The following is a 25384-nucleotide window of genomic DNA, read 5'->3' on the forward strand; positions in this document are numbered from 1 at the left end:
TTCATTCTTGATCATTAAATTTATATTTTTTGTTAACGTTGCCTTATCTCTTTATTAAATGAGCAAGTCAAATCATTTTTTGCAATATAATTTTATCAGCATAATTCTGGGTTTGTCTATTAACCATGTGTTACTTTATTTTCACGTCAACTGAACTGTACTTGTAAGTAAATTTTGCTTTGTTCCATGTGCACTATTTAACTCACCATCTTTGTTTCTGTGTTAAAAATATAGCTTAATGATCAATATTGGGACAATTTTTTACTTACTCGTTGGTTATGGATATTATTATTTAATAAAACTATAATATTGATTAAAATTGTTCTATTTAAAGGTTAATTATTGCATTAAATCAATTGCCTGTCAGTTTTATTTTTGCTCTGCACATTTATTTTTTCCTCATACATACACAATGTAACTTTCCCTGCTAGCAGAGTCTTCCTGTTTATTATTTGGTGAAAGGAAGTCGACACTACTCTGAATTGCAACAATTTGTAAGGAACATGTGTTTGCATTACTAAGCGCCCCAACAATTTCGAAATGCTTGTGGGCTTCATTGCACATGATGATCTGATAATTTTTTGAGACATGGATACTTACAGGATGTGGTTCCCAGAGTCTTCACTAAGAATTATAATAGCGGGAGAGAGGTGTAACGTTACAGGATAATATTTGGAATTAGACTCCATGTCTGAATAAAAGATAGTCATAGGCTACTGAATATTTGCTAGCGAATTTTGCGTAGTTAACAGAGAATGCTCTGTTCTCCGATGCCTAATGAACACCCTGGATTCCTTTCTCATAGAATATCATTTTCATCTTTATTGTAGTAAAAGTGTTTACAGTTTAGAGGTACAATTAAAATGTATTTTACATATTTTCTTCAATGGCATTCCTAAAACTTTAACTCTGGCCATCTGGAATGAATCTGGAAGTTAAGATTGATTTGTATCATCAGCGACGGCTGGAAAAGTCTGATTTTTTAGCAGTCTAAACAATTTGCATACTGTAACGTAGTAAAAGGTGAGCATTTAATCTGAAGAGACATTTGTAGCAAAAGGAAAATGGTTATAAGCTGGTTGAAGGTATGGTGAAATAGACAATAAAACTGTGCAACTTAATTGTTCAGCAACATTACAAACTTGCGACCGCCTTGATGACCATCTGCCAGTTGTCTCGCCAGCTCAAAAGGTTAGAGCACTGCCCTGGTATCGCATAGCCTGGCTGTATCACAGACAAAACTTAACTCTGGTTGAGGCCGTCTGCGAAACACCTCCAAAATCTATGTTTGGGTTCCTAGCGGCAGCGTTTTCAACAAGGTTTTTTAAGTAGGTGGCAAAAGCTTTGGAGTAGGCGGAGAAAGAAAAAACTAGCACCAAAGAACGCATGGAAATTTGAGCACAAGTTTGGCTGCTTTTGCACCCAGACCCCATGGTTTTGGGCCAATTTGGGGATATGCAAGGCTGCTCAGTAGAGTGTTTGGCTTTGATGATTGAACAATGAAAGTAACTCAGAATTAAGGCAAGACTTTGGTTTTTCAACCAAGGTTTGTGTTCTATGGCAAACGTTTTTCATTTTACAAGTAAAAACTGGGTTAATTTCCAAAGAAAAGTAGGCGTCAAGTTGATGTGAAATAGCCAGGGAATTTCCCTGGCCACCGCGCTCTTGTTGAAAACCCTGCAGCTGTGTGGCAGGTTTTGTGCACGCACCATGATTGGCCTGTTAAAAAGCCAAGGCCCATTTACAAATCGGATGAAAGGAAATTCGAAACGCAGTTCCGATAATTCATCGGCACTACTTCACAGACGTTACTGCCCATGGTAAACTTACTTGTAGTTACGTCTGTGATGCAGGCTAGTATTGCAGAGCTCAGGAATTTCATCTTGGTGAGCCTGAAAAGTTCAGGCTTTCTTATTGCAATTGCATAAGTTGTGTTTTTAAATATGATGATCTTCTCTGCATCTATTTCTTCATCCTACATTACAAATTTATGAAATTCATATTTTTTGTTCATCCTTTCAAAGAATAGCAATGTTGTGCATTTTACCACCCACAAATCAAATTTGTCTTGCAGCAAATATCAGGTTGTTGTGAAAAGTTGTCGTAGAAAGTAGAGAGTAGTTTCACTTTATGCAACAGATTTGCACATTGTGTATTTTACCAACCCAAGGCAAACATGTTTTGCCACAAGTGACGCAAGGTCTGTAAATTGTATGTTTATTTTATTTCTGTTTTAGAAACCCTCTAAAGGTCAAACATTGTTAGAAGCTGTTTTCAAGCATCTTGATCTGCTGGAAAGACATTTTTTTGGTCTGCAGTATGTTGCTGATTCACCAGATAACTTGGCAAGTGAAGTCTCAAATATTATTTTATTGAATGTTGGTATTGACAGGCTAGACTTGCCTAGTCTCACACAACTTTGTCATGAGTCTCACCATTTCATGACCTTTCTGACCCTCTCACTGGTTAAAGGCAACTGATTTCTCATGCTTTCTCAAAAAGTCACCTTCCAAAAAGAGTTTTGGAGCATTTTTAAAATTCATTTCCAAGTTAGGCAGCAAACTCAATCTAAAATCAAATTTGGAGGAACACATGACATCTTAAGACTTAAATCACTGCACAGCCAAGATGAAAGAGTTCTGATTTAACGAATATGTTATAACTAAAGAAAGACAACAAATACAAATTGATAAAATTCCATATGACTTGGCAACTGCCAAACATTTGTTGCCAAGTTAGCGAAAATTGACTTGCACCTCTGCAATTGCCTAACCTATCATGAAGGGGTGTAGTTGGCCTCAGTAAAGAGAGAACTTGTTTAAAACCTATGGCTGGAAAAGCAAGAAAGTGGGGGGGGGGGGGGGGGCGGGTGTCAGTGTAGACTGTTCATTATTTTTAAGTCGTTTTTAAGTTTGTTAATTTAAATTAATTTTGCTAACATTGTAACTGTCGGAAACATCTTAATAATAATTATCAATAATAATATTAATTTTGTCATTATTATTCTTTTGAAATAGCAATGGCTGAATTCTGATAAGCAAATTAGAAAACAACTGAAACGTAAGTCATGTTTTTATCATTATTTTTTAGCTACTGTACAATTCTTCTTAATATTATTTCTTCTTATTATTATTGTTATTATTTTTATCATTATTAATACTGTAATAATTATAATAATATCATCATAGTTTTGTTGAATTATAATACTACCTTAAATTTATAATATGATTTGTTACTGATACATGTCTGGCATGGAATTATCTTTTAGGTGGTCCACCATACATTTTTTACTTTAGAGTGAGATTTTTTGCATCAGATCCTTCTAAACTATCTGAGGATATCACCAGGTAAGCTTACATGTGAGCTATTGCAATTAATTTTTGGTGTAATAATAAATTGCAGTTTTTGAATAAATTATAAAGATCATCGTTTTTTCTCCACAAATTACTCATGTTTCTGTTTTTGAAAGTGTTACTGTACCTGTACATGTTACAGGTTAAAATTTTTTAACCTAGGCTGATTCTCAATTTTCTTTGTTTTGTAGCACTAACTCATGAATAATTAGGGTTAGGACATAATAATTTTATTAAATCCAGGTTAAAATTTTTTAGCCTGGATTTTATTATTTTAACTGGTAACATACATATGCATATTATGTGTTTACTAAATAGCACAGGTTTTGTACATCCCTACTTTTTTGTATTATTTCCTACTTTCTGATCATTTCCTCACTCTATAGTTATGTTCATCATGCACTGAGTGAATTATTTCCAGTAACAAAAGATTTTTTTGTTGTAATGAATTTATAGATATCAATTCTACCTTCAAATAAAACGAGACCTCCTGACCGGAAGGTGAGTGTAATTTTCTGAAGTTGCATTTGGTTTCTTCTACTCCTTGTTATTCCCTGATAAAAGGCTAAAAAAAGGGCACATGTTTTGAGAAAATGGCATTCAAGCAATAAAAGTGCAAACAGTCTCTGTAGTGATATGCACAGGTAACCCAGTCAAACCTCCCAAAAGTGATCACCCAATATGGGAAGATTTACGTAGCGGTTGCTCACAAGAATCAAACAGAACCTGGTCTGATCTACTCATTTACTTTTTTGAAGAGAATTATTGCGTGCAATTTCTAAGTTTTGACATGTAAAGTTCCATGTAGGGGAGCAAGGGTGGCGCAGTGGTGAGAGCACTCGCCTCCCACCAATGTGGCCCGGGTTCGAATCCTGGCGTCGACGCCATATGTGGGTTGAGTTTGTTGTTGGTTCTCTCCTTTGCTCCGAGAGGTTTTTCTCCGGGTACTCCGGTTTTCCCCTCTCCTTAAAAACCAACACTTCCAAATTCCAATTCGATCTGGAACGCACGGACACGTCTCAACGAGTTCTTATGAACTCCTTAGTGATCCGTGGGTAAACAAATTACAATTTACAAAATTTTTTTTTACATGTCTTTCCTAAAAGTTCTTCAAATACTCTGAGTAATGTGGTACATATAGTGAACACAAAAATCATACCATGTGTCTAGTGGTTGTTCTGAGGTTGAAAACAATGGAAAATTTTAAAACTGTCACCTCATGAGCTTACAAGAGGTAGTTAGCTGCTGCTGTCATCCTGGGATCTTACACATGCATCCTTGTCCTCCTCAGAACAATGGTTTGCATATTTCATACATGTAGACAATGAGACCAGGGTCTACACATACTGTATTAATTTTTGTCAAACAATCATGGTTCCTTTTACAGTATGTCTCCCTCTGATAATATTTAGATGAAAGTATATGTGACAAACTACTTTGCTGAACTTTGCTTCCCAAGGGGTGGTGGGATTGTCAGCTCATTTCTATGTACTGGGCAGGTCAGGGCTTCTAATATTTCGCGTGGTCGCGGAGCCGCGAAATTCAGGTAAATCCGGGAAATCCCGCGAAATTCACAAAAATGCGAAAAATACCGCGAAATTTGGTAGAAATCTTATCAGATACATGTCTGTACAACTTATTTGAAACTTATTTCAGCTATTGGGGCTATTTACTTGCCATAAACTTGCAAATTTATCTTAGGCTGACTTTGTCACTGAAATGTGAAAACAACATCCGATTGTGTTGCGAAAAACTGGGCACTGATTCATTTCTGGAGCGTATTGTTGTTGAAAGAGCAGATGATGACCTCTGTTAGAAAATCCTGCGAAATTTGACTTTTTCTTCCGTGACCTGTCAGAAGCCCTGGCAGGTCATTGAGAATGGCCACAAAAATTCAGTTGAATGACAGGATTGGTTTCTCTTGTTGCAGGTTACCGTGTTTGTATGATACAGCAGCTGAACTGGCTTCTTACGTGCTTCAGGGTAAATTAATTTTATTGAGTACTTAAGTTTTCTGTTATTAGCTATATTTGTGGTGGAATGTATATTTTTAATGCCTAGGGTATCGTGGACATTCAAATTAAGTACTTCATTTCATTTCTAAATTACGTACTTTTCACGTAAACAAATTCTGCGTAAACCTATAAACTTGTGAAACATTGACTGAAATATAGCCTTCACATGACTAAAGCAAAACGTGCAACCAGTTCATTCAGATTTTGTGAATGTTGTTGAAACTAGTTTCCTCTTAGTTCTTTCTAGAAAAAAGTAGTCGACTTCTATGAGCAAAGTAGCCGACGCATTTCGTCAGCTCTCGGTGCTTACTGGAGGCCCTGAATGTAATTCTGACACTTAACTTTCTCTTAAGATCATTTGCCAGACCTTGATTTAACAATAAGGTCAAAATAATAATAAATACATGTAAATAAATTTTAATATCATTTTCGATTTCATACTATGAAGAATCTTTATTACAAAAACCTCAATTAAAATCCTATTGACAATCAACCTGCTGTTACAAAAAATCTAATTAATTTGATACTATTACAGGAGAACTTGGTGATTATGATGCCAGGATTATGCATGATTGCTCTTACGTATCTGAGTTCAGATTTATTCCTGATCAGGTTTGTATGGTTGATTCATCCGAGAATTTTAAGTGGTCAAACAAGTGAAGAGTTTCTTTTAAACCTCATCAACATAAGAAGTGGTTATGGGAAGTTGTGGTGATAATTAAGAAAGTGGATGGTGATTGGATGTAGGTGTCCCTTGTAGGTGTTGACAACATCTATTTAGAGCAGTGATGACAGCAGTGATAATTAATTAACAATTAATTACAAGTTCCTGGAGTTGATTTGTCCAAATTAGCCCAGTCAAAATGATTGTGCAGCTGGCAGTTTCGCCTCTTCCAGTGGAATATTTGCTGCCTTCTTAACACTTACAGTAGGCTTAATAATAGTCAGTAAAAACTAAGTTTACCTTGGTTATCATATCTACTGCTAAACAGACTAGACTAGATCTGAGTAACAAGACCTTGATTGACATAAACTGATAACACTTTGAATTTTCCAACCACTAATTGGCACCTATAGATTATTTGGAGTAAATGTTCATGTATACATGTCATCATGTTTTTTCTTGTTTTAGTCTGAAGATTTTGAAGAAAGAGCAGCCGAATTTCACAAGCATCATGGGTAATTAATCAGACAACTAATTTACATTTTGTTAATTAACAAATCATTCTATTATCTTATGATTGTGGTTATTAATTATTCATATTATTTTTTGTGTAAAACTATTAAACATGGTTGATCTTATGACTGATATTTCTTAATGTCAGTGACCAGCAATCAGCATGTCTTTCTGGCTATATACTAGTCTAGATGCTCTATCACACAGAGCCACAGAAAGACTCTTGGGAGTCAATTAGAGGTCATTAAATTAGGGTCATGTGACAAACATCCTAAATGCTGCTGGGACTGAAATGTTGTTAGGTTTATAACCTTAATCAAATTTTTTTAGCCTTCCCTCTCCTCTCCCCACCATAATAAAGATGTGCAGATTATGTTGGCCAGGCCTTGGTACCTCTATTGTACTACTTAAGGGCCATAGGTACCGCTGTCTGTGTGAAAAACTGATAAATATAATTTATTTTTTTAGAGGTCAAAGCCCAGCTGATGCTGAGTTCAATTTTCTCGAGGTTGCAAAAAACTTGGATTTGTATGGAGTAGATCTTCACTTTGCTAAGGTACATAAGTGCATTTTTATCATGTTGATAAATGAGCAACCAAACCTACCAATAATTATTGACACCTCTTTAACCCTTAAATCCTGTTTTCACTAGCAATGGAGTCGGAGTCGGAGTCAGAGTTGTAATCAGAAGCGTAGAACTTTACGACCCGATCTAGTGAAAACAGCATTTCAATAAAGAGGAGAGACTTAATAATTCAGTTCTTGTACTTTATGCCGCTGAATGTACCCTGTAAGCAGAGACTGCATTTTCGCTGTGTGAGCTGGTGTGCAAAAAGTAGCCTCTGCCGACAACCATTCAAATCCGTCCAGAAATCTGGAAAAATAAATTAAGAAACAGGTTTTTTGCTGTTCTTGACTGGTTTAGAACATTGCGTGAGTCTTGCGTGAGTCTTGTGTAGCAGATCAGAGCTGTTGCAATTTTTTTATTCCCGCGAAACTCGTGCAATTTGACAACAGACCTGACAATTAATTTTGCTTGGGAACTGCATGACAAATTTTATGCATTCATGATAGAAAATTGAATGGTTGTCAGCAGAGGCTACTTTTTGCATGACAGCTCACACAGCGAAAATGTGGCCTCTGCTTGCAGGGTATGCTGAATGCTGCTGTGGATCCTTAATGAAGGGTTGAGTTCTTTTGTTGAACACCCTGAATCACTTGCTGCATGTAATCTCTTCTGACTGTTTTTGCTGAAGCTTGGTAAATCATACAAACATGTAGACTCATGACACCCCTGTTAAACCTTTGTTCTCTCCCTTGATGGGCCTTTGTTTTAGGATCACGACGGCCTTGACCTTCACATTGGAATTTCTCCCCTTGGCTTGACTGTTTACCACAACAGATGTAAAATAAACTTCTTTCCATGGTACGTAGGGTATATACTATTGGACTACAAAACTATCATCTCGTTATCAGAATTGTTTTTTTTATTGGTTTTTGCAATGGTACTGTGCCATGGGGAAACAACCAATCATATGTGAATATTTATATTTGTTTATTATAAACTATCCTGAAAGCCATACTCTGATTATGTGTAGTGGTGTTTTGATCTCCCATGTGACTGGTCATGATATATTTAACATTTTTTTTTTAAAGATATTTCAGAGATTCATGATTTGTGTTTTTGCTGAAAATATTTTGGCACTGCAGGGGATAATCCAGTTAATTATTGTTCCTCAACACATGCAAACATTTTGAATTGCACTACACTAACTTCTGTATTTTTTTAACTGTTTTCTTTAGTACTGAGGGAGTTAAGGTTTTATTTCAGGAACTTTGTGATCCATATATTGGTTTTTGAATCTGTTTTCTTGGCAGGTCAAAAGTTGTCAAAGTTTGCTTCAAAAGAAAACGATTCTTTGTGCAGATCAGACCTGACTGGGTAAAAATAGTTTTGTTTTTCAGACATATACAATATTTAGCACTTTCCACTAATTTTGCTAATGCACGCAGTTTCCAAACCTTGATGACTGTCTCGTACAGCTGTCTGCCGCTTGAGGCCTTTCAGGGGATCATTGCCCGACTCTGTCCACCATGGCTATTCTGCAGTGGGCTGTCTGATGTCGAGTCAGTCCTTTGTTTCACATCTCTTTTTCCACTGTGCAAACCAAACTGGTTTAATCATTGTGCTAAATCCTTGTTAGTCCTGCGGTGTTCTTACCAGACCGCGGTATTGCGTCATTGCCGCACTTTTTCGGGAAATGCTACACTATAATTAGCCCAACGGGTCCCAAGGGCGCAAAGAAGGAAAAAAATACCTATTACGAAACGTACGTAAGCATACGTACACATACGTACATTTCCTCATAATATAAGCCAAAATTTAATTGGTTATGGCGTCTTTAGAAAACACCCATCATTATCTAAGACTCAGACCTGTGAAAACGTTTAGTTAAACTGTATCTAAAAATTGTGACCTGCTTTTCTCCCTCGTGACCCCCTATTAGCTTCTCTATGGGTCCTGTGGACCCCAGTGTACGAAATCCTGGTGAGAGCACTGGTCCTGGTAGGGGAGGAATACAATAATTATCAACTGATGCATAAAGGCACTTAAGTTAGGGTGTCCTGTCGTCGTGATGTTTGATGTGATTGGGGTTGATGGTGATAATGATGATGATGATGATGATGATTATGGTGATAGTGGTGGTGGAGAAGAAAAATGTTGTGATGACTTTGCATACAGCTGTTAACAGCTACAACCCCACTCTGGTTATGTTCTATCGGCGTCATGTTTTTGTCTCTCAAAGATAATGCTTTTACGAAGTACGATCGGATTTGCAGATTTCAATGTGTTTACTTGATGTACTCTTAGCTGATCAGGTCCTCTATAGATCCTTTGTCTTGCGGCATCATCTTTTACCGTCCATCCTTTGCAGTTGATGTTCACTTTTTACTTTTCTTTGCAGAATGAATGGACTGATAATGTGATAGGTTTTCACATGCCTACTTACAGAGCATGCAAAAACCTATGGAAAACATGCGTTGAGTTTCACACCTTTTATAGGTTTGTATCAAATGGTTATGTAATTAATTTTTTGTGGAGAGCTTTTAAAGTTGTTTGTCTTAAGCTTGAGTCTGGTCTTCTCTCTCTGAAAATTTCAAGGTTCCCCTTTTAATCTTACACCAAGATTTGGCAAGATGATTTCTCTCTCTAACTGTTAAATCCGTGGATGAAAAGCTATTGTGCTACCATTCAAATTCAGTTCGAGCCGCTGTAGCTGCAGTGTAGATACAAAAACGAGCAACTATCAGGAAAAGATTGACCATGCGGAAGGCTACAAATCAAAGTACAGTGCTGTGGATATGTGATTGTCATTCTTGACTTGACGTTTTAAATTTACTCCTTTCACCTCACTCCCGTGATTTTCTTTAACCCTTAAAGCCTCAATATCAACCTACAAATTCTCCACACTGACCATCAAACATTTCCTTGAATAATTGATTGACAGAATTTTTTTAAAGATCAAAGGATTTTCTTCCAGTTTGTCATTTTACTATTTCTCATATACTTTTCTTTTGATGATGTATTGATATTATTAGGAGAAAATTGATCTTGATCACTCTTGGGACTTAAAGGTTAAACAGAACATAGAAATTATATTTATGTTTTTTAACTGGCACAGGTGTGACAGAAATGAATGTCGACTACTCTTTGAAATCATACTCGTGGAAGACACCAAATCAGTGATTTCGTTTGATCACTTGTTTGACCACGCACTGTCACAGTCCTATTATGCTTATTTACTTTTTTTTTCTGGTTTCATTTTTTAGGACTCACTTCCCCAAGCCATCGAATTCCAAGAGTGCATTGGTGAGAATAGGCTCCAAGTACAGATACAGGTAAGTAACTGTCTTTAATTTGTTTTTATTATGATTTCGGGTAATACAGTCGAACCCTCCATAAGCGACCACCCAAAATGCAAAGACTGAGTGGTCGCTAACGGAAGGTGGTCGCTTACAAAAATCGAACCACAGGTCGTCTCTTCCGAGAAGAGGTCCAGGCACATTTACTTTATGGAAGATCATTTATTGTATGCAATATCTAAGTTAGGATATGTGACGTCTAGTTCCATGTTGTCACTAAAGGTCTTCGTATGTTCTGTTCTAAATAGCATAGTGTACAAAGCGAACACAGAGATCAGAGAATGCGTCTAGTGGTCGCTTACAAGAGGTTAAAAACAATGGAAAATCTTTAACCGTCAGGCCCGCGGTCGCGTACAGGAGGTGGTCGTTTACTAGAGGTTCCAACTGTAAGGCTTTGACTGGGAAAATTTTTGTGTTTTGTATTGGCGGTCTCTTATGACAGGTGGTTGCTTACTAGAGGTGGTCGCACATGGAGGTTCGACTGTATATTTTTTAATCAACGAGTTCATGATCATGAGCATTTTCGTTTTCGTTGTCGTCACCGTTGTCGTTATTGTTATCGTTCTGATGGGCTTATTTAATACCCCGATTAATTCTTCACAACCAGATGGTGTTGACCTTATTAAGAAGTCCTCTAAGCCGATTGGCCCTTGTCCGCCGAAATAGAAATCTTTTCTTTTGTGTTAATACCAAAGACTATCTTTATGCAGATGAATAAAATCAACCTTAAGCATACTGTGTATAAATTGTCAAACCAACTTAGTAACGTTATTGTAGTGACTATATGCAGGCTGCAATTAATAATCTACCGGCAAATCTCTTGCCTACCAAGGCTTCCATGTACAATTTCGTTTAAGGTGCATAATGGGTCCTTCATCGAGTCCGACCGACCCCAGCTTAGTCCCCAGGCGTTTTCGGCTCGGTCATTCCTGGACTCTACCATGAGCTGTGACGTCACCTCGCCCGCTCTTTCCCAGACTTCGAGCGGACAACGGATCAAGAGAGAACGCCTAGGGACGAGGCTGGTCCGACCCCACATTTGTCTTTCTCAGAAAGAAAATTATTTTGCAGCTCTGGTAAAACATTAAAAACGAAAATTTTTTTCTCAGAGGTAAGACAGAATATCAAGCATTGGAAGAGGGAAGAAGACAGCCTCGAACTGAACCTAGAATTGTCAGGTATCTTAAAATCATTCAAGTCGTCATAATAAACCACTTTCGATATATTAAAGTTCAGTATGATAGCAAGTTTTAGAGGACTCAAATTGTAAGACTCGCTATTATTCTGAATTTAGCGATTACATACAGATAAACTGCATTATGTCTCGAGAAAAAGTCTTTAATTTGATTTTTTTTCCAATTATTTTGCAGAACGCTCAGTAGACGCTACTCCAAAAGAAATGATGATGGTGAGACTAATTGAACATGAATTTAGGGCAATTAACGTGTAGAATCAATATGTGTTGTCTCTTTTTAAGGGCTATATTCTCACTATTCCGGACAGCTTTCGCCGCGGCACGAAAACCATACCGTACACACTGTAGGGCTACTCTTCACACATAAGAACGTTGATTTCGGCGCAATTTCTGTAACAAAGCGAAGTTACGCCGCGCCGAGCACGAAAGTGTAGAGTCACATATTTAGATAGGTGTTCATACTATACGGGATAGATTTTCGTGTCGGCAGGAAAAGGTTTCCGGTACAGTATGAACACAACCTGCGAGGTTAAAAAGCAAGGACATGGAAAATTACTGAGATTTGTCTTAATGATTTACTGGATCCGTATTCACGGCGCATTCATAACTATTAAACTCGGGTTTTTACTTGTTTGTTATCGATCAGGTTCGCGCCGAAGAATTGATTTGGATCACATCTTCGACAGGGATGATACAGTATTCAATGACGGAGCTCCTAACTCAACTGGAATCAATTATTCGTCTTCCGTTCCTTCGAATTTCGACAAGTAAGCTTGTGCTTTGTGTTCGCCACCAACAAAATCGCCAGCATGGCCCAGAAGTAGACTCGCCACCAAGACACAGGATTAGACGAGATCTCTGACGAAAACCCCTGTCCATAGGCTTTCTTAAAGCCAGTGGATTGTTATGCCAGTGCACATGACTTGCTCCCTATCTTCACGCAGTTCCTCCCTCAAAAACTACAGAACTCGCCCGTTAATCCAGCCAGCTACCCAGCCGTCACAGTTGGTGGCGAGTTGGTTGGCGGCGAGTCAACTTCTTGGTGGCTAGATGACCGTAAACTGTTAGCTGTGGTATACTTTTAAATCTAAATGTGTATGTTGTGTGCTGCTTTTCTTCATTGTGATACATTGTGATGATTTTAAGCCTTTTTAAATGAAAGTCTCGGACCTGGCGTGCGTTTCTCAAAACCTCCCGAAGACACATTAGTCCCCCAAGAGTGCAGCTCAATAAACAGGATGAGGTTTGAAAGAACGCAAACTATTTTTTAAGTCACATTTTTACCGCCTTTGTCGTCGTGCTGTGTGGTTTCTTAAGCTCCCTTATAACTCCCGAGTCTCGTCCCCTGGCTCAGTGATTTTTATAACTAACTTTGATTTCTTCATTTAATTTTGTTAGAATGAATCACTCCTTAGTCAGAAGCAAAAGTCTTGGAGTTGGCGATGAGATCCAAATGAGCCGACTTAAACCAGCTTTAACACCAGAACTTCAGGTACAATGAATCAATTGGTCTTGTGAAGTCCTTTTTTTCAAGGGACGCGGGGAAAAAAATGCCCTTCTGGTTAATTGCTTGTGTAGATGCTCTACCGCTCAGCTATACCGCAGCTAGTTGCGTGCAGTAAAACTGAGAAACTTGCTAAAAACCGCGTCTGTTACTTCAAGTGTAGAAAATCCTCGTGGTTACAAGGGATATTGCTCCTCTTCCCGTTTAAGTTACGGTGTCTCAAGCCTTGTTTCTTCAACGTCGCAGAAACATTGCCGCAAAACAAGTTGAATAGCGATGTTGCGCGTTTTACAATACCACCCACGAATCAAACCTGTCTTCCAACAAATCAGGTTGCGAAAAGTTGCAGCAGAAGGCAAACAGTGTTTTTACTTTTTGCAACTAGATCTGTAGATATTTCGCATTTTACCGGCCCAAGATGTAACTCCCGTGTATGGCGCGACTTCCGCGTAATTTTATCCAATCAGAATTTAGGATTCACGTAACTTGCAACAGGCTCAGTGATTTGTTGCAAGACAGGCTTTAACGTGGATGGTAAAACGCGCAGCATACTTTCCAAGTCGGTGTAGCAACAATCTTGCGAAGTAAGTTGCACTTTTTTGTTGCCTGTGTTGCCGTTGTTTTGCCGTAGCTTTATGTTCTTGCTGGTGTATTTACTAATTAGCATTCTAGCCTACTGGCAACCAAACTTAAGCATTTCTTCCTGGAAGCCCACCTTAACCTTTTACATATTAACTCTTGCATGTAGGCAAACAGCTACTACTGTGATTCTTAACAGTTCTGTCGTCTGTTCTATTATCTTTGTGTCTCCTCTTCTTCCTTGTCTTTAACTCAGCGTAAAAGTGTTTCTTCAAACGATTCTGTAACTTCTGATATGGAACAAGAAAGCAGAGGTTTTACTGCTCGGGTATGTAAGAGAAGAGGAAGGCTTTTTCAAATGCGACACTCGCACAAACCACTCTCACTTTTCGGTTACGTGTATCTTAACATGTCGCCTCTACTCTTCCATTCTCTCCACTTCTTGCTTTGCTACACCTAATTGCTAATGTCTATATGAAACAATACTTGATAACTTTATTTTTTGACGTAGTGGGAAAAAAATTCAGTTCAGCGAGATAGACCGAAGGCCTCTCTCCCTTTCTCTTCCCCGTTCCCCTCTTTGCGATGTCTTTACTATGTAAAGGCCCTGAACAGGCTATCGGAAAGATTGTTACAAAGTCTTGAAGCTCAGCAACGCTACATACGTACATCTGAGTGTGGTACATTAGTCGGGGTTGCAGATATGACATTGCAATCTTTGCACTTCAATGGAAAGTCCAGTCGCATGAGACGTAATTGGACGCAATGACTGGAAATTTTCACATCTCGCTGCGGTTGCTCAGAATAGGGATGACTTTATCAATTGGGCAAATCGATCAATTTATCAATTGATCGATTGTTTCATTGACTGATTGATCGATTCAATAATTGATTGATGGATGGATTGATTGATTGATTGATTGATTGATCGATTGATTGATCGATCGATCGATCGATCGATTGATTGATCGATTAATTGTTTCATTGATTGATTGAATGGTGATTGATCCGTAGATTTTAAACACCTTTTCCGTCTTTTTTTTCGTTTGGTGATGCTTTGAGAGGTCTTGATTTTCTCATGTTTTTTTTTCTTTTTATTTTTCCTTCAGAGAAATGGTTCTGCCAGTCAAGAAGGTCTTATGACTGTCAGGTAAAACAAAGAACTTTGAGATCGTTACTTGCGCCGTAAAATGTCGTTCAAAAATTTTTGTTCCCTTGGAAACGTACTATTTTGGCAATTTGGTTTGTTCGCCAGTAACAGAAAGATTAAACCAAGCTTTGAAGGCTTTCGAATAACTCTTAGAGAGATCAAGAGTATTTCAAGGTTGGCACGCGGTCCGGGTGCGATTGTCTCTCTCTCAATCAAGTTGCTTCTTTTTATATTTTTCGTGTTCTTGCGTGTTCTCGCGTAGTAAATTAATTGTTGAACACGCAAATTCCTTCATTAGCTTACCGGTTTAGTCACCAGGGAACGTTTAATTCCAACTGCGCTTCTTACGTAAGCAAGAGCTCCTCAATGACAACTTCTTACAAGCTTCTATATAACCAGGGTATTTCGGAGTTTTTGGCATTAGTTTTCTGATATTTACAATGTAATTGCCATTTTTTATTTTATCGTAGAATGGAACCTGATGATCAAGGAAGGTTTGGATTCAATGTGCAGGTACGAAAATAATGGCTCATCTATCCTTTTGTTTTTTCTACGGGCAGATTGATGGGTTAATACAACTTACGCCGCAGCTGTAAAAAAATTGTTATTCCTTTGAATATTTTAGGGAGGTGCGGACATAAACTTGCCAGTAATTGTGTCGAAGATCGCTCGAGGAATGCCGGTGAGATATTAGTTTTGCTTTTCTACAGACAGTATTACGAAGACAGGCCAAGTGACGAGCTGTGATTGTATTGAATGTGATGAATTCATATAACGATTCATTAACTTTGAAGGTTACGCATGATACCTGGAAGCCAAATTTTGACGGTGTTTATCCTTGCTAGCTACCTTGCCGGAGTCGATTGCGCTCAAAATGTATAGGGAAATTCACCCGGATAGATCAAAATTCATTTTCAGATCAATGGTTTCGCTTTTAGCGTCGCTTTGAAACAGAGCCTTGGGGTAACTCAGAAGTGGGCTGTTTATCGCTAATGAAACCGTACATTTTGTATGTTTAGGCCGACATGTGCATGCCGCAGCTACAAGAAGGAGACGAGATTGTTCACATCAATGGACGGATAGTGAAAGAGCTGCCACATCACGAAGTAACTACAGTATCTTTTCTTTTCTCCTGTTTTTATTTGATTTCTTCTTTTGAAAACTCATTTTGATGGGTAATCTATAGATACAGCCCAGCCTCAAGTAAGGGACGTTATATACTGTTCAGAATCCCCTATTTTTCCGTAAGATCGTCGCGTTACGTTACAGTCGGAAATCTTGGATGAGTGTCAGATCGGTTGGAGAGGAGGGAAGAAAAATATGTCCCTCCCCCGATCGCTATAAACCCCGACTCCGCCCCCTCGGGACACATGAACCCCAGATGGCCGCACGTACTGGTTAGCGCTCAATCCTGGCGATCTTACGAAAAAAATAGGGTACTGTGAAGAGTCTAAGGACGTTAAAACTACAGAATTTGGATGACTATTCGGAGGAGTGGGGGAAGGGAGACTCCCATATAAAACAGACGAAGTGATATCGGAAATTTTGAACTGAACCCCTAAAGGAGACCAGTCTGGGTGTATGGCTCAGGCTTAGTTCATTTAACCCATGATAGATACCAAAATACTCAAAGTAGATTTCTTCGCGTGTTGACCCTAATGAGTCTTACGATACAATGATGGCTAAAAGTGTTGTAAGTGTTTTACCCTTAGTACACTATGTGAGACAGAAAGTTTTACCATAGCATACTAAGTGAGACAGAAAATCCAAAATTTACACCCCTAACCCGGACCCCCCCCGCCGGTGGGGGGGGGGGGCGTGGTATCGCCCACGGGAGGTGCAATGAAAGTAAGTAAGAAAAAAATGGTTTGTTTTGTATCTCGGTGTGTCATTCATTTAACTCTTCACTTTTCCTTTGTTTTAAGATTGTGGAGCTTATACGAACCATTAGCAAATCAAACCGAAGACTTCTTATAATGACGATACGACCTAACGGTAAATACGTCAGTTATCTTTCTGCTTTGAACAAATACATTCAACACCCGCACATAAGAACCTAATATTTCGGGTTTCACACTGACCAAGTTCTTATTTACCGGGTGCTGAGTGAGAAATCAGCATGAAAATGTTCTTGATTTTTTTTTTTTTTTCAGAAATACTGTACATTATACATGACTAGTGTTTTAATTAACATGCAATGTTTTATTAGTTACTGTAATTTACCATTACGTACTATTATGTATTGCATGTATGGCGCTAAAGTTTATATGGTCCAGCACACCAAAGCCCTTTTATATGAGTTACTGTATTGGTTTCCTTTTTCGTATTCTCTTTATTATATAAGAACATTTTTTTAAATATCAGGCTGAATTGGTTCTTGTATATATGTTACTTTATTGGCCAACTTTCAGCCTCATGTTCTTTATCCACTTGTTCTTATAAGCGGGTGATAACTGTATCCTTTTAATGCGAACTGATTATTCAACTTAACTCTCGTGCTATGAGACCGATTGTGATTTCCGTTGACCATTTTAATTCTTGTCTTAGTTTTCACACATTCGCCTCGGGATGGTTCACCAGTTCACATAGTCAGTCCAGAGCAGTTTGCTGCTGCTGAACACAAACATGAACAGGAGCGAAATATCGCCAAGCAAGAGAAAGAGAAGGCTCCACCAAAGGATACCGAAGCGCTTCGAGTTTCAATGGATCAACTCCGAGAGGTATTGTCTTTGCTGGTATACTTTTCATTTCCTTGAGAAAGATAACTCACAGATTGCTGTTAACCTTATATTTTCTTACACATACCATTTCTTCTGTCGCTTTTAATGTACGAGACGTGTACCTCGTAAATCTCAAACCAGCAACTACTAGCAACTCGCAACTCGCAACTCGCAACTCGTGGCTCGCAAACTTGGAACGTGCAGCCTAGTCTATCTCTCTAGTGGTGTACAACTTGATCAATGAAGCCTTCAAGGTAGCTCTCCATTTTGAGTGGCGAGGGAAGCGAGCTGCGAGAGAACCCGCCAGTGAACGGTAAAGGCGCGAGGGGCTGTGATCGCTTGGGTGACTCCTTTCGCGTGCAGGACGCATGTCTTCTTTCATATTACCCAAATGGCGAGCTCGCTCGCATACTAGATCAATTTTACCATATTTACGTTGGAAAAACAAAACTTTCAGTCCGAAAAAATGGTTCTAAGGTTGTTATATACAATTGCATGGTTCGCCTCCTGACTATTGGTGACAAATCTTTTTTTTAAATTTGAAATTAATTTTTTTTCTTAGTAGTGTTTTTTCGTCAGTCCTTGACTAGATTCTTACTGAGTATAACTAGGTAATCATTCCCACTTAAATACTCATTTCTGTATTGTCCTGTTTCCTTATTGTGTTTGCAGAATCTTGAAAGCGGCGATCTGCTGGTGTACTTTCAGGTAATTTTGATTGTCATAGCTGTGAGAAGACTAACTGAAACAAAACTTTGCCATTGGACTTAACCTTGTATAACTGACCGCCTTGTCTTTTTACAGGAGTTGTACAGAAAAAAGCCTGGTATGTCTATGGAAGAAGCCAGAAAACCAGAAAACCTCCCGAAAAACAGATATAGAGACATTCTACCGTGTAAGTGACATGCATATTTTTGAAGTTTATGAGACACTTTCAAATCTGGTTATTTTAATTGTTTTTTATTGGGTTATTGGTGTCGAGTGTGAACAGCTTACACCCCGTCGAATTTTTTACCCGCGCTACCCGTTTACAAGGAACCGTGCAATTTCTGTTACAGATTGCAGCACTTATCAACGGCGCGTAACTAGGCTCCATGCACTTAAATTATCGCGCAAACTGTGCCAAAACGGTAAAAAATTTTGACCATCTTCTGATCAGGTGAAAAACTTGTACACTTCGCTGTTCAAAAAGTTGCGCGCTTCCGCCAAGCGAAAATACCTTCATGACCATGGGCCCAAATCACATTATGTCTCCCTTATTTTTTGCTCTTAGCGTGAAAGAGTCAAAATGGACGGATTTAGGCTGAACGCTCAGAGAGTAACTCCTTTTTTGTAAATACATTGTTTGTTTCTGCAGATGACGACACAAGGGTTACGTTGTACAAAGGAAAAAATGATTATGTCAACGCCAATTATGTCTCTGTAAGTTAACATACCACTTCATTAATGGAATAACCATAAATACGTCTGCGTGTTGTAGGCCTTCAGAGAATAGAGATACACGCAATAGACCTCTTTAGCCTGTATGTTTTGTTTTCCCAATACAGGTCATGTGATAATACTCTAGAGAACTGTTTCTTTCAAATTTCGTCTTCTTCACTTGCATATGTACGCATAATTTATGAAAAGCGAAAGGGTCAAGTTCCCCTGGGACCTCTATTGGGAAAACAAAACATACATGCTAAAGAGGTCTATTCGTCACATTTTGAAACGATTCAAGACTCAAGAGAGGTCAAACATAGCGTGGAAAATGGGCCTAAACTGAGGGAATCCCTTTCCTGAAGCTTTCTCACCCATCTCCGACGATATTCCTTTGCTCTTCATCAGTCAGTGCCATTCCTATATTTGTATGCTGCCTTGATTGCGAAGCAACATCCCAGTTAGGGGGCGAGAACGGAAGTGAATTCGTTTTGAATAGAAAAGTAGATGCAAAGTAAGACGCTGGAAGTTGACATGAGCTCATGTCCTTAGTTTTTACCAACTAGTAATAACCAAGCTTACGGAGTGCGGGCGACAACGACCGAAGGTTAAAACGCTTTTACTACGATGCTGTGCTTTGCGTAAGTTTCACGTGACAAAAGGTCGAAACGCGCGTCATCAGATTGCAAGTGACAGAAGGTCCAAACGCGTGTGATCAAATTCCGTTCATTCTTAATGGCAGTCCAAACGAATGCAGGCTACATACATGCGACGCGTGTGTAATAACAACCTGAGGATTAGGATTTCGCGCTCCCCTTGTCGCCCGCAATAATAGTTTGCTAACTTTTTCACAGATGAAGGTCCCCTCTAGAGGAGTGGTCAACAGATACATAGCTGCCCAAGGACCATTAGAAAAGACGTGTGGAGACTTCTGGCAGGTAGAATATGCTCTGTTGTACGGTCATGAATAATTAGGGCTCCCAGACAAAGCAAAGTTAGAATCAAAGTAGATTAAATTTATTTAAACCTGAATTTCATTCGCACCTACAACATAAGCAAAACCAGGGGTCGTCGGCGCGTTTTAAGTCAGTTGAGTGCCACAGAGTGGCTGTTCTTTGGGCCCTTTAGTCTCCCAGTCATGTGACGCACGTAATGTAAATCATCATGGGAAGCAACCTCAACAATACCAGAGATATGGAAAGAGTAAGAAAAATAAGCTAAGAAGCCAGTTTTGGGGTGTTTGAAATGAACCCGAAAACTGGCAGACACTGTATTTGTTTTATGGTATCTCCTCCTCTGGTATGGGTAGGTCCCATAATTTTAGCATGAGATAGGTTACGTGGCTGCGACTTGCAAAGCCGCTGTTAAAGACAATCATAACATTGTGATGACTTGTGTTTTGTTCCGTTCCAGATGGTTTGGGAACAAGAGGCTTCTCTTATTATCATGCTAACAACAACAGTAGAAAGAGGAAGGGTAAATATGTTAATTGTCTAGTGTGTTTTGAACGGTCACACTTTAGGATTTTCTTCGCGGACTAAGTTAAATTAAAAACGAGCTAATACAGTATAATAAACAGTACCACAGGAAAGTACTGCTCGGGAGCATTCATTTGAATGGTCACACTTTATACGTTCATCCAGAGACTAAAAGTTAGGATCACCTTGTACGGCATAATTAACAGTACCAAAGGAAAGTACTGCTCAGTAGCTTTCATGTGAAGACTGGTCCTTTACCTAGTCCCTAGGCCTCATTGCTCCGCGCGGCCAATGCGTTACGGGTCACGTGGTGCGAGCGAGTTTCTCCTTGCTGCTCCTTGCCGTTCGTCTTGGATACGTCACCGAAATGTATGGACGGAGAAGGCCTGGAAAGACGCCTTACAGGGACTAGGCGGGTCAGACCTTAGGATGTTATCCAGTCACAACGAGCGTGTATGGAGAGAACGCTTGACGAAGCCCAGAGAAGCTAGGGTTAAATTTGATGAGTGCCTCTTTTTCTGTCTTTAGGTAAAATGCCACCAGTACTGGCCAGAAGGAGAAGAAACACTTAAGTTTAAAAACCTGGAAGTCATCTGCACGAAAATCCGTGACTTCTCACCATCGTACATTTACCGCGAAATGTACGTCACTGACTCAAAGGTACTGCAATTATTGTGTCCGTTTTCTTGCCTTCCTCACTCGTGAAATGGGAACAAAGATGACACTATCTGATTCGCTTTTAATTGATGTTTACAACAACTCATTTGTACCTTCCCGTGTTTCGTCTTTCTGTTCCAGAGCTTGCGAAGCAGAGTTGTTGTTCAGTTGCAGTACATTGCGTGGCCGGATCACGGTAAGTTTATGGTCCAATTCCTCCTCCGTATCTCCCCTCCCAACCCTTCTCCTTCATATAAACAAAAATTGTAGTGGGACAGTTTGTGCCATTTTACACGAGGTAACGCATGGTAGGTGAGGTAACCCGCGGCCAGTTACCCCATGTAAACGTGATCGAATAAAAATGAGAGATTATATGGACAGGCGGGATATCCCAGGTAAGCGGGTAACCTCACCCATCTAGGGTCCACAAACAAGCCCTAAGATAAAACTTGGCACGAAAAACAAAAAGACTTTGTGTTCATTCAGCAATGACTTAGCCCAACTACAGAATGAAGTTCTTTATGAACACAGAAAAAACTCACTTGATTTATGGAATTCAGGAAATTATCTTTGCAGCGCAATTTTTTAGTAACCTAACCAACTAAGCTCTGAAAGTCGAACTGAATTCTTATAGGTGTTTGTCGGAAGCGTCACACCAAAATTTACGCTTTATTTTGTGGGTTTGTGCTCCTTTCAGAACAGTCCAGCGACCTCTTTCTTTTTTTAAGTTTTTTGTTTACATTCTATCAATACCCGCTTTTACGACTGGAAAGAGCCTCATAGAAATAGAAAGGTCTGTAAACATGAGCACTATGTCTTCCTTTGAAGTAGAATCCAGTTACAGACTATTGTTTTGGTTGAAAAGTCAAAAGCAAGCTATTTTTAACATGGAAAAATGAACGGAAAAAAATACCAGTATTATAAGGCAGAAAAAATCGATGTTAGCACTTTTAAAACCCACTTCCCAGTGGCACAAAGTTGATACAACGTTTTAGGTTTTGGTTTTGATACAAGTATTCACTCAGTCAAACTATGAAAATGTCTACAATACATGGTATCACAGTTTTAGTATTTATAAGCTTTATGTTCAAATTACTTAGATTAATGACTATATTTTAAAGCTTAAAATACACAATTTTTTGAAGTTTTACCTTTTTAATGATTTAAAATAATAGATGCACCACAAGGTATTTTGTGTATTTTTATTTCAACGCTTATCAAAAAACCATCTTTTTCCAAACCGTTGAGAAAATGTTCCAAACAGATTCAAGTCCGCCAAACCTTTGCAAAGCTATAGTGACTGAAAACGTCTTAATTTTGCAAAAATATTGATAGTATGTATAAAGGCATGATCTTTTTACAGGAGTTCTTGTGAGTAATTATCAGAATAAATGTTATTCGAGAGCACATTAGCTTATTTTCAATCAGAGGATTTGTTTTTAAAGACTTTGCAGTGAGCTCTAGATTCTTTGCAAAATTAAGGTTATATCCTAAACTTACGCCAGATTTTGCTAATCTCATATCAGAAAAACATATTTGTCTTGCCGACAACAACATCAATTACTTTCGGGAGACTAACACTTGTGTTTTAAATTGAAAGCTTACTTTGTTTTCATTTCTTTTTTAATCGCCGCAATTTCACGCGTTGTTCCAGTTTATTCGCAAAGAAAACTTTTCTCCAACCAATTTCCTTGGCCAGGATCTTCATTTCGTCAGTAACCTTGTCGCAATAAGTCATAAATATCTTTTCCCACAGCAAATCATTCGCACAAATTTTCTTCGTAAACTTGCAAACAGCTCCCAAATGAACAACATCGATCAGATCAAGAAACGAGGCAATATGAACGAGAACTCGAGGTGGAAGTCGAATAAGCCAGTCACCACAAACAATAGCGTGAACGTGTTTAAGCGTTTCTTCGCCAAATACACGGCTAATGTCGCTTTGAAGAAGAGCATCATCGTCAAACTCATCCCATGAGACTTTCTTTTGACTTGGAGGTAATCCTCGCTGGTCTCTTCGGATTGCAATCCGCCATGTTCGCCAAATCACTTCTCTTTCATTCACAACAAGTTGGTGAAAATCTTTGCTTGGTGCAGGTGCTTGGCCGACTTTTTCGATGAAAACTTTTAAGGTACTCATTGTTGATAACTCCTGGCGAGAAATGTGTTGAACCAAACTCGTTCCCGGCTTCAAACCGTGAAAAATATGGAACGAACCTGGAATGGCGTGCAAAAAGTTGGTCGCTTCTTTGTTGCAGTTACGTGTTTTGGCGGGAAAATTTAACTGATAAGAAGCCGTCTTTCGCCTTGCGTGTGAAATCGCCCTTGAAATGTTTGAAGAGAAAATTACATTCAACATATGAACTGAATTAAAAAAAAAAAACTTTGTTGTTTTCGTGTATGCTCTTTCCTAGTGTAATTATCAAGATCTGGCTTAATGTCGTTTTATTTAAAAAGGATATTTAGCTGTTGGCCACCTGAACAAATATTTCGCGGAAGTTTTATCTCAGTTTGAGCGATGGTTATCATAAACTTGTCTTCGCTGCCTCGACCGGCAATTGTTGTGGACAGAGCTGCTAGCTTGTTTTTTTGCAACTGAACCGTTTGGCGATTGAACGGGTGATACATGTTGTAACAAAAATAAATTGATTAATTTTGAAGCGTTAAAGTCGTTACTCGAAAAGAAATTGATGTGCTCATTTATTCCCAGAAAGATTTCTGACATGTTTTTACCGGTCGTTAGCTTTGTCTTGTTTTTGAGCCGTTTCACAAAGTTTTGACGTTTATAGTCCAGGAGAGATAAATTATTCTGGGTTTTATGAAAGAAAAAAAATCTGATCATTGACAGTTAGAGGAATGTAAAATACTATCACTTTTTGCTCCTTGTAGTAACTTAAGCACCTCCAACAATTACCGTGATTATAATAGTAGTTGATACTAAGCAATTTATATTACATTTCTTTGGTCTTAAAAGGTGTTGACACATAAATGTGAAAACTTCCGTTGCTTAATTTCGGATCTTAGCTTAGAAAAGTAAAGCGTTTTAGACGTAGAGCAGGATGCTCCTTTTTTTCTGAACTTGTTAACTCGGTGCTAATGAAATCTGAGAATAATGTAACTTTACAGTGATTTTCTTGTTAGATTCTCCTGTGGCTACAACGTTATTAAACGTCGTCCGAAAGTCGAGCTTTTGCTATTTTTTTACGCCTTGTTTTTTACTCTTACCTCTATTTTTTAAAGTAGAGGTTTAAACCTGATTAAACTGAAAAGTGATATCTGTTGAACATTCACTCTCCGGATCGTAACGCCTCTTGGAAACGGTTGTTCGGTTAAGACAGTTATAAGAAAGTTTGTAGGTGAAGGGAGGTGGGTGGGGATGGGGGGTAAGGAAAGGTCATTGGAAGTAAATTTACGAGTTTCTCGATTATTTTGCCTTGTTTTCTCAGATTTGTATCACGCTGACGGGAGGGTACTCTGCTAAAACTTCACACCAGTGTAAAAATATGTTTTCTTTTTTAATTATCCATAGATGTCCCTGACGATTCGACGGACTTCTTAGAATTTATTCATATTGTTCGCCATTACCGCGAAGGAACAAACACTCCAACTGTATTGCACTGCAGGTATGTACCGAATTGTTAGTAATTGGTAGTAGTTCAGGTGAAGTCAAGCTAGTCGTTGCGGTCTCTAGGAAGCTTAAACATTTAAAGGCCTAAGTTGTTTACCATTTAATTTACATGGGCAAACCAGTTAGTTTACGGTGTGGGCAGTTGGTCAATAAACTCGGGACTGGTAAAACCACTTGCAAAAATCAGTCGGCCGCAAAAGCGTGAAACTGGTATCAAAGAGGTTTTGTCATATATGAGTCTTCATAGCTTAGTTGGTAGAGCACTGCAGCGCTTACGCAGAGGCCATCGGCTCGAACCCCGTTGAAGTCCCGAAATTTTTTTGGCTTAATTTGCAACTGCTTCAATTGCAATTGCCACTGCGACGATCATATCTTCATTTAAAATTTGTATTTCTGCGGTTCACATCATCTTCATTCCACAATTACTAATTATTGTGCCTCTACCGTATGTATGTATACTTCTGTTCGTTACTGAATTTCCGTTTCCCGTCTTTCCAATATTTCATCTATTGAAAGATTAATATATTATTTAGCATTACGTTTTCATTTAAAAGCTATTTTAAGAAAAAAGCATTGACTGAGTGC

At 38.6% G+C, this 25384-nt stretch overlaps 1 protein-coding gene and 1 pseudogene across 1 annotated transcript in view; one reads left to right on the forward strand and one right to left on the reverse strand.

The window, feature by feature from the left end:
• The window catches only part of LOC140931251 (tyrosine-protein phosphatase non-receptor type 4-like), a 44511-nt gene that overhangs the window by 1422 nt on the left and 17705 nt on the right, over nucleotides 1-25384 (forward strand). The window contains exons 2-31 of the mRNA XM_073381018.1: nucleotides 2238-2345; nucleotides 3018-3060; nucleotides 3269-3347; nucleotides 3810-3854; nucleotides 5284-5336; nucleotides 5904-5980; nucleotides 6501-6547; nucleotides 7014-7101; nucleotides 7883-7971; nucleotides 8424-8487; nucleotides 9512-9609; nucleotides 10377-10445; nucleotides 11579-11647; nucleotides 11840-11877; nucleotides 12311-12431; nucleotides 13063-13156; nucleotides 14857-14897; nucleotides 15368-15410; nucleotides 15523-15579; nucleotides 15917-16003; nucleotides 16823-16892; nucleotides 17445-17617; nucleotides 18290-18325; nucleotides 18422-18512; nucleotides 18975-19039; nucleotides 19891-19974; nucleotides 20450-20512; nucleotides 21043-21174; nucleotides 21313-21367; nucleotides 24701-24794. Of these exons, the coding sequence (XP_073237119.1) occupies nucleotides 2238-2345; nucleotides 3018-3060; nucleotides 3269-3347; nucleotides 3810-3854; nucleotides 5284-5336; nucleotides 5904-5980; nucleotides 6501-6547; nucleotides 7014-7101; nucleotides 7883-7971; nucleotides 8424-8487; nucleotides 9512-9609; nucleotides 10377-10445; nucleotides 11579-11647; nucleotides 11840-11877; nucleotides 12311-12431; nucleotides 13063-13156; nucleotides 14857-14897; nucleotides 15368-15410; nucleotides 15523-15579; nucleotides 15917-16003; nucleotides 16823-16892; nucleotides 17445-17617; nucleotides 18290-18325; nucleotides 18422-18512; nucleotides 18975-19039; nucleotides 19891-19974; nucleotides 20450-20512; nucleotides 21043-21174; nucleotides 21313-21367; nucleotides 24701-24794 (2273 nt within the window). The remainder of the gene's footprint in view (nucleotides 1-2237; nucleotides 2346-3017; nucleotides 3061-3268; nucleotides 3348-3809; nucleotides 3855-5283; nucleotides 5337-5903; nucleotides 5981-6500; nucleotides 6548-7013; nucleotides 7102-7882; nucleotides 7972-8423; nucleotides 8488-9511; nucleotides 9610-10376; nucleotides 10446-11578; nucleotides 11648-11839; nucleotides 11878-12310; nucleotides 12432-13062; nucleotides 13157-14856; nucleotides 14898-15367; nucleotides 15411-15522; nucleotides 15580-15916; nucleotides 16004-16822; nucleotides 16893-17444; nucleotides 17618-18289; nucleotides 18326-18421; nucleotides 18513-18974; nucleotides 19040-19890; nucleotides 19975-20449; nucleotides 20513-21042; nucleotides 21175-21312; nucleotides 21368-24700; nucleotides 24795-25384) is intronic.
• LOC140929806 (F-box only protein 36 pseudogene) lies at nucleotides 22360-23423 on the reverse strand (annotated as a pseudogene).

Source organism: Porites lutea, chromosome 3, assembly GCF_958299795.1.
Source record: "Porites lutea chromosome 3, jaPorLute2.1, whole genome shotgun sequence".
Lineage (NCBI taxonomy): Eukaryota > Metazoa > Cnidaria > Anthozoa > Scleractinia > Poritidae > Porites > Porites lutea.